The sequence below is a fragment of the Podarcis filfolensis genome (assembly GCF_964270895.1).
Source record: "Podarcis filfolensis genome assembly, chromosome: 2".
Classification (NCBI taxonomy): Eukaryota; Metazoa; Chordata; class Lepidosauria; order Squamata; family Lacertidae; genus Podarcis; species Podarcis filfolensis.
The window spans coordinates 10606818-10615956 of record NC_139605.1 but is presented as its reverse complement, the minus strand read 5'-3'; the positions used below and the strand labels follow the sequence as shown (position 1 = coordinate 10615956).

The 9139-nt window shown below is 42.8% G+C and overlaps 1 protein-coding gene across 7 annotated transcripts in view; it reads left to right on the top strand.

Moving 5' to 3' along the window:
* Nucleotides 1-117: 117 nt before the first annotated feature.
* Nucleotides 118-9139, top strand: part of LOC310756891 (E3 ubiquitin-protein ligase TRIM39-like) — an 18278-nt gene continuing 9256 nt past the window's right edge. Inside the window, exons 1-9 of one of the 7 annotated variants that reach the window (XM_083601813.1) lie at nt 118-848; nt 987-1275; nt 1983-2187; nt 2870-3359; nt 3754-3849; nt 4165-4395; nt 5639-5661; nt 7178-7296; nt 7797-7856. In XM_083601813.1, coding sequence (XP_083457939.1) covers nt 2946-3359; nt 3754-3849; nt 4165-4395; nt 5639-5661; nt 7178-7296; nt 7797-7856 — 943 coding nt within the window. In that variant the 5' untranslated portion in view covers nt 118-848; nt 987-1275; nt 1983-2187; nt 2870-2945. The other 6 variants (XM_083601812.1, XM_083601811.1, XM_083601814.1 and 3 more) reach the window with 6 other exon arrangements.

Genomic DNA, 9139 nt, shown 5'->3' with positions numbered 1-9139 from the left:
GTGCCAGGCACATGATTTTGAGGGGGTGCGAGCTAGGCGCCCCCTTGCAGGAATCCCACCCCACCTGGTGCCAGGGGACTTGCCACCAGGAGAAACTGAAAACCTTTCAGACCTGTGCTTTCTAGGCATGAGTCAAAGCAGTTTTTTGTTTGCCCCACTGCTTTCCCCAGGAAAACCCACTGAATTAGGAACAAATGTCAATCCTCAGAAAAACCAATCGATCTTTTCCCTGATTCAGCTACAAACAGCAAGCAGAAGTGTGGGTGACACCCACGTGGGTCTGTGGGGCCAAGTCTGCCCTAAAGTGCTTCCCTGATGGCATTACGGATAGGAGGAGGGGAAGAGTCAGGGGTCCAAAGCATAAAATGAAAAAGAATTCTTTTTCTGCATCCTGAACAAAATGGATGTGGTGGAACGTTCAGACAAAGATCAAAGCTATCACTTATTAACCAATCAATGGCAAATTTATGATAGCTGATAAAAAGACCTGTTCAGGAAAAACATGGATTTGTTTTATACAGTTATAAATATATGCCAAATGCCTGGTTTTTTCTTTTCATTATTGAAAAAGAGCAGTTTATGTTTGGGGTGAGATGAGGTGGTGAGCAAATGGGTGTTTTGTTAGGAGGAGAGAAGATGGAGGGGGAGAAGGAAGCTGAGCTCTCCCTGCAGAAGAAAAGAACAGTTGCTGGTTGTTGTCACGGCAGTACAAAGTGCACAGCCTTTGCCCCTCCATAAACAGGACAGGAGAAAGAACGGCTGGGGGGAAGAAGAAGGAAAGGCAACCCCAGATTTTTTCCTTGATCGACCACACCATCTCCCTGCCCACAAGAGAAGCTAGTCGGGGGGTGAGTATCTGACAACCAAACCCCACTGCATGTTCCCAGGCCGCCCTTGGCCGAAGCAGGTCTATTTTCATTCAGTTCCCAATGTGTATAGAGGAGCCTTTTAACCGTTCCTCTTCCCTGCCTTCCCCCACCATTCAGATGAAGGTCAGTCACCTATGGGAATGCTGTTAGCTCTTGGAGAGGAGCTCCCATGGGTGTCAATGGAGGTGTTGGCTGGGCACCCAAAGGTGGGCTTGGAGCCCTGCAATGGCTTCTGTCCCTGTCTGTCACCTTGGTGCCATTCCTGGGCCACTCTTGATGAAGCGCCAGGAGAGTGGACCTGCGCATGAATGTGAGATTATGTCCCACTGAATGATTATTTCATGGAGCTCCATTATTCTTTCTGCTGGATAGTGAATACATGAAGCAGGGAAACATTTCTGAAAAGGTGACCTGTTTTGCTTTAAATGGGCAATTTTAAGGATGAAGATTTGTGGGGATGATAAATTCTTCAGTGGAGCTCTTTTTTAATTGATAGACTGCCTTGTTTTAATAGCTATTTTAACAGCTCGATATATTTCAGCATTTTTTATGTATTTTGCTTTGTAATATTTTTGGCTTTTTATTTATTTCAAAAAATACTGCCTAATTGTGGAAGAACCCAAAGCAGTTTACAAAAACGATAAAAACAATTCAATTATCTCTAAAAAAATAATAATGTAAAACTATAATTTTAAACATACAAACCATTTAAACCGCAGTAGAACAGACTAAAACAAATGAAAACTCATTGAAACTTTCTAATCATCTGGGTTGTCTTGCCTAAATAAGAATGTTGTCAGCAAGCACTGAAATGAAAACTGTGAAGGTGCCTGCTTAATATCAATAGGAAGGGAGATCCAAAGGGTTGCTGCCACCATGCTAAATGATTGAGATCTAACAAATGCAGTGCAGGTATTATGTGGCACTAGTAAAAGTGCCAATTCCTCTGACTGAAGCAGTCAAGTGGGCACATATGGGGTAAAGTGATTTTGTAGGTAAATGATGAATGAGTGTGCAAACTGATTTTCCGTTTAGGTTTTATAGTTGAGTTTCAGAGTGGGACTGTTATACAAAAATTTGGTGTTGACTTTTACTGCCCATCTCTCCATCAAGGGACCCAGCATCCCTTAAGTCCATTATCAGTCAGAGAAGAATGAGTGGAGGAAGGAACCAGTGGAGGAAAGCAAAGAAAATATTTGATGTCTGTTGCAACAGAGTTCCTGCCCTGCAAGGCAGTGAGGAGACCCAGAACAAAACCTTTTAAGATTTTAGAAATCATACAGCCCTTAACCAAGGACCACTGAAAGTCATCATACAGGTACAGTGCCAAGCATTTTGTGTGTGTTTGATTGGCATACACACACTGTTTGGGGCCCAGAATGGGGACAGACTTGCATGCACTCTGCCAACATGGGGGATGACGTGGATGTGGAGTTGCCTGTGGAAAAGACACAGAAAAGGGTTGTACTTGTAAATCAGACTATGCTTAGAATATTATGTTTGTCCAACATGTTTATAGATCTGCCACTCAGAGATGTTTTTCCGGGGCTTGCCAGAGCATACTTTGGAAATGGTGAATACCTTGGTGTCAGAGTTTATTGACACAGACTGGCCCCTTTTCAAATACAGTGATTTGAAAGTACAAAGCTTTGCCGGGCTGTGGAAGAATGATTTTACCAAGAAGTTCCTTCTACCTACATGGAGGGCTCCCACAGTTCAAGTGGAGTCGAGTCTAAAGACGGCCTCACTCTTGCTCTGTGAACTGTCTAAATTTTATACACTCAAATAGAATTTCTAGTTTTTCTGGGAGTATTTCCTTATTCTTTGAAGGCCGGAGGATTGGTTTTCTGTGGCGAGTGTGTGCCTACTATGTGCGAGCACCTTAAAATTTGTGTAACAGGACCAATTGTGGAGGATACGTTTCATAAGAAAGTGAAATGCAGTTAGTTTTACTGGAAGGATGTGAAAACAATTAATACTGAACAGTTTTTACCTTACAGGCACTTGTTCCCCTCCTAAGTTCATTCACATCCTGGTGCCTCTCATCTCAACAAAGCCACAGACTCTTCCTCTATCATGGCCTCATCCTCATCCACAGATGTGGGAGAAGAAGCCACATGCCCCATCTGCATGGAGTATCTGACAGACCCTGTGACCTTGGACTGTGGCCACAACTTCTGCCGGGACTGCATTGTAAAGTATTTTGACACATGGGAACCAATGCAGGTGGGGGACTTGGAGTGTCCTGTCTGCAAAGCCCGGATGCAGAGAGGGAGTTTCCGCTCCAATTGGCAGCTGGCCAATATAGTGGAAAAAATAAAATTCATATCACCAAATAAAGGGGGAAAGGATCTGTGTAAGAGACACAAGGAAAAACTCCACTTGTTCTGCAAAGAAGATGAAGAATTGGTGTGTTTGTTTTGTGAGCGATCCCCAGAACATAAATCACACACTGTGGTTCTCAAGGAAGAGGTTGCCCAGGAATACAAGGTAGGAAGTCATTTTGACACTTGCTAACACAACGCTTTCACATCTTTCTGTGTCTCTGTGTGCAGAATATGCTGTCAATGTGGCTATAAAGCAAACATAATAAATTTCTAATCTGCACCTTAATGTGGATCAAAAATTGGGCCTAATCTCTGTGCTTTTCAAAAACACATACTTTGTTCTGCTTCAAAGGCAACTTTTTAAAATGTTGTCTTGTTTTTTAAAGCACCATTTTTTCTGCACTTCTGCCAAAGGGTTCCTGTGTAATGTAGTAATAATAATGCTATTATCAGATAAATATCTAATAGTGGGGGACCACACAATAGAAATATATGTAGAATACTGAAGGTCCCCACTCCCAGTCCTAATCCAGTCTGATATTTGGTTTTCTCTTTAGACACTCATCTGTCATCGCCTGGAGCATTTGAAGAAACAGAGAGAGAAAATTCTGGCTTATGAAGCAGAAGTAGGAGAAGAAAGCAACAGCCTGCTTGTAAGTGTCACAATTACTACTAAGAGATCCAAGTATGCTTGAAGGACCAAGGTTGGATCTATACTGATATGGAAAACACTATAAAACACGCTATTTTACAAATTAGTTCTCAGTGCAATTTCTCATTGGGACAGATCACAACTCTATAGGGGCCCCCTGGTGTAACATGTTTGTAAGGCATATATTAGTCCAGTGTAGCTGAGTCCCAAGTCATGATGTAGCCCCATTCCTGAGTGATTTACCATAACATTGTTACTGAATGTCTTTCTAAAGACTCTGGCCTCCTCTTTTCCTCTTTCTTCCTGCCTATTGAAGAAATTAACAGAAACTGAGAGGCAGAATACACTGGAGAGGTTCAAACAACTGCACCAGTTTCTGGAAGAACAAGAAAAGCGTCTGCTGAATGAAATAGAAGAGATGGAGAAGGAGATCACAAGAAGAAGGGAGGAGCAGCTGGCTAGACTCTCAGAGGAACTCAACTCTCTTGAAAGGAGCATCTGGGAGATGGAGGAGAAGAGTCAGAAGCCAGCAAGTAAACTCCTGCAGGTGAGACTGTGGCAGGAACAGCCCAAAGTTCCTCTGTAATGGTTTAACCACACTTACCTTTTGCTGCACTCTTTCCAGGCACAGGCCAGTGCTTTCCAGGTTCCTACCCAAGCTTTCTTCCCCCCAGTCATCCCCCACCCACCCAAATTCCTCTTTAAAGCTGAAGCACAACCAATGGCAAATTGGGTTTTCTGTGCATTGCTGTTTGGCCCAATTCAGCTTTAAAGAGCAGGTTTTGACAGGGAAAGCTCCGTAGGAGAAAAAGGGGAAATTCTCAGACACTGAGCTTTACAGCGTGGACCATGTTGGAGCAAAGGGGGAGGGACGGAGAAGGAGGTCATGTAGATTGGACTAATGTCAAATGGGGCACAGAGTTGGGGCTTGCATCTCTGAGCAGGAGTGTACCAAGGTAGGGCAAGGGGGGTCCTAGCCCCAGGCACATGATTTTGAGGGGGTGCGAGCCAGACGCCCCCTTGCATGGATCCCGCCCTGCCTGGTGCCACGGGTCTTGCCACCACGCCCCTGGCCACCTCACGGAATGGCAGTGTTGGGGGAAGCACTAGCCAAGGGCTGTATCAGAAACCTGATATGGAAAGGTGGGGTAGGTTAAAAGCATCTTGGTTAGATGATCCTTGGAATCCCTTCCAACACTACAATTCTATGATTCTATGACAAGCAAAGATCAGTGCAATAAGCACGACAATACTGCCAAGGTTTTTGGTTTTGTTGCTTACTCTTCCTCTCTTGGTTGACTTGAGGGAATTGAAAAGCTGACAGAAAAGTATGGATAATTTTATTTGGCAAAGTAAGTGTCCCAGAGTGGATAATGTAACTATGCAAACTGTCCCACGGAAGAGAGGATTGGCAGTACCTGATTTAGCTAAGTAGTGTGAAGCTGCTTAGCTAACTTTGTTAAAGTTAAGGATATCTCAGAAAAAGGAACTCTTCCAGTTGAACAGTTATCCATAAATTCCCCACTGGCCGAGATACTAGGGATACCTAGGAAAGACAGAGGAGATCTCATTGATTTTCATCAGAACATTTAAAATAAAAAAGAACTGAAGATGGGAAAATAATGGAGAGAAACCAGAATTGTTAGATGCACCCATACCTATCCAGAACTTTGGCATATGCTAGGCAGATTCACCCCAGAGGGCATCCATTGCAGGGGCTGATGGGTCTTCATTACAGGGCCTGTGGTAGGCAGTGAATTCCATTCTGAGTTTCCTCTTTTCCCTTCTAGGATGTTAGAAGAACTTTGCAGAGGTAAGGGGATCCTGCTCAACTCCATTAATATCACTCCCTGAAACTTCACAGGTAAACTGGGAAAGAATATAATATGAAGATTATTAAGTGGAATAGAAATGAAATGAATACTAATGATAATGATAGTACTTCACAGTATGTAGGTTTGCCACACGATCAGCAAACTCTGTGAAGGCTGCCCCACTCAGTCCCACACAAACACCTGTCCCATGCACCATCTGTGGGACTATTCCCCAGAGTCCCGCACTGTTACCTGTCACCAGTGGGGCTAAAAACGGGGAGCAGGAGTTGGGGTGTTTGCCACGCTCCTTTTTTTTTTTTTTATAATATTTTATTGAGTTTTCCATAATATCTCTAATCATACAATTTTAAACATCACTTATTTTAACTTATTCGGCCTCCCTCAACTCCTCTGACAATCATCCGTACTTAATTTCTTATCTACACATTCCTTAATTATAGTATTACCATTTTAATACATTTTCCCATCCTCTTTTACATTTTTGCAATATTCCTTATTTTTTTCACAAAGCTTCTTTAAAACACACTAGCGTTGTATTTTCCTCACATACAGTTTTCAAATAATCTCTAAATTTCCCCCAGTCCTCTAAAAACTCATGGTCTCTCTTAAGTCTGATTTTCCCAGTTAGTTTATCAAGTTCTGCGAAATTTGTCAGTTTTTCTCTCCATTCTTCGATGTTTGGAAGTTCTTTCTGCTTCCACCTTTGGGCCAGCAATATTCTCGCAGCTGTTGTTGCGTATTGGAAGATTTTGCGATCCCTCCTCTTTATATCATTTCTAGTTATTCCCAACAAGAAGGTCTCTGGTTTCTTCACAAAGCTATATTTCAGCATTTTCTTTAACTCATTGTAAACCAGTTCCCAGAATCCCTTCACTTTTTTGCACTCCCACCACATATGTATAAATGTACCCTCCTTCTCCCCGCATTTCCAACATTTATTACAGATTTTATACATTTTTGCTAATTTAGCAGGGGTCATATACCATCTGTATGCCACGCTCCTGAACTTATCCCAACTGCAGTATGTAACTTCAAGGTGTCACTTGGGTTCATGATAAGAGGATGTTGTTGTTTAGTCGTTTAGTTGTGCCCGACTCTTCGTGACCCCATGGACCAGAGCAGGCCAGGATAGAAGGAATATTTCACTTTTGTCAACAGCAGCAACCATCTTTAACTCCTCCACATCTTTCTTGCCTGTTGTAGGCAATGCAGCTGAAATGGAAAAACTCTGAGCAGGATGGAATCACTTGATTTTATTTTATTTCTCCATTTGAGTAGATGTAAGTGAAGAGATTCCGACAAAGGGCTGCTCCTTTGGCCCTCAGTTGTCTGGCTTTGGAGTCCCTAGTAAGGAGGAATCTTCCCCCCTCTGTGACTCCATTCCTCTGTCTCTCCCTCTTGGTTTTCTACAGTTTCTCTCCTCTCAATTCCTTTCTTTTGCTGCACTCGGAAATTCTGGATTTGAAATGGGTTAACATGTATTTTTCCCATCAGGTGTTCGCAGATGGGGACATCTGAATATCCACTGACTTTCCCACTAGAATTGAAGAGGAAGGTCTCAGAATTCAGGGCTGCTAATCCTATTCTATATGTTGGGATGGAGAAAATAAAAGGTAATGAAGAATGGCTGCAGGGATTTTATTAGTCCAAAATATGTTATGAAGTGAATTTTTTGCTGTGAAATTATTTGAGTTATGAAATATACTCAGAGTCGCAAAGTGATTTCATGCTCTTTATTCAGCTCATAGCGGTGAGGAGGAATGAATGAAAGTCCCCTCAAAGTATCTGCTTTATATACATTATTTACACAATGGGCTGCACATGATTGGCTAATTCTGGAATTCTACTGTAAGCCAATCAGGTTGTGGATTCACTTCTATCTGGAGCATGATTGGGTGGTTCCTGCCAACCAATCATACTGCTGCATTGTTCTAGGACAAATCAGACTGCTGCATTCCGAATCCTATTGTTCTAGGACCAATCAGACTGCTGCAATTTGGATCCTATTGTTCTAGGACCAATCAGACTGCTGCAGTTTGGATCCTATTCAACTCAGTACATAACAAGTTATAAAAGTCTATTTCTTAAACTTTATATCTCTTTGCTTCTTCAGATGATCTGTTACCCAGACTGCTTCAGAAAGGTAAATTTTGGGTGAAGGACCAAATTCAAGGTGGGGTTTGGGACTGGTATTTCAATGGGATTGTGATCTGTCCTGTCCTTTGTGTTATTCTAAGAGAGGGAGAAGTAGTACCTGCATATAATATTTTGGATTGAGGCGGGGGAAATTTGTGCTCCAAGTGGGTTAGTGTGTTTGCAGCCTAATTCGTCTCCTTCCCCTTTTGCTCTTACTGGATTCTTTGATCTTCTCCACATTAAACATGATTGCACTGTTAATTGGCACTTTTGCTCTGTTTTAATTAAATGAGTAGTCCACACACCCAAAACACCGTATTTATTTGAATGTAATGTCTACAGCTATGGTCAAATTACATTGCAAAAATTAGAGTGCCCATTACATTTGATTGCACATTTACATTCACCCACAAATACTTTTTTTGGTTTCAAGGTATTGAAAATTGAGGTGCGCATTAGATTTGGAGGATCCTCCGTTCGCGGCTGCAGCTGCAAGCTGAGGATCCTGGCGCCAGCAGCAAACTGCTAAGTACAGCGCATGTGTGGCGTTGCAAACATGTGCAGTACATAGCCACGCCACACATACTCTGTATAGCAGTTTGCCACCAGTGCCACTCCAAGACCGTACGGACGGTGCCGGGATCCCTCTGGCGCTGCTACAACCTGCAGCGGCAATGGAGGGATCCCAGCACCGTCCATATGGCGCTAGAGTGGCACTGGTGGCAAACCACTATACAGCGTATGTGCGGCGTCGCTACATATGTGCCATACATCGTACGCACATGTGCTCTGGGTGTCACAACACCTTCCTTTGCCCCTGCCCCCCCCTGAATATTTCCTTAGAAAACCTCAACCACTTAGCGGGGGGGGAACCCACAACAACATTGTGGGTAAAGGTAGTTACTATTTTAAATATGACAATCTTAACGAGTATGCTCCCACTACAGCCAACATGTCCTTGATGTGCTAAAACAGCCAAGTTTCTGCAAGCTTGCTTCAAAATGCTTAAATATAAAGATGCTAGTATGTTTTCAGTACAATCAAGGAGCTTTAAGATCACTGCTGCCTGAGTCAACATTTTATAAATCTTAGTCAAATAGCCTTTAGCCTGCAAATGTGTGTGTAGTGGTATTGTGGTTGTAAAAAAAACCAACACTGGGGGCTCACAAGGGAATTAAATATGTTAGGTTGTCTCATTTGCTACCCTCCCCAGATTTCAATGGAAGACTCAGTCCTGAATGCAATGCAATGAAGCCCCATTGATCTAAGAGGGAATCTGGTTCCTGGGGTCTTTCTTGGATCTGGATGCCCCATTCCATC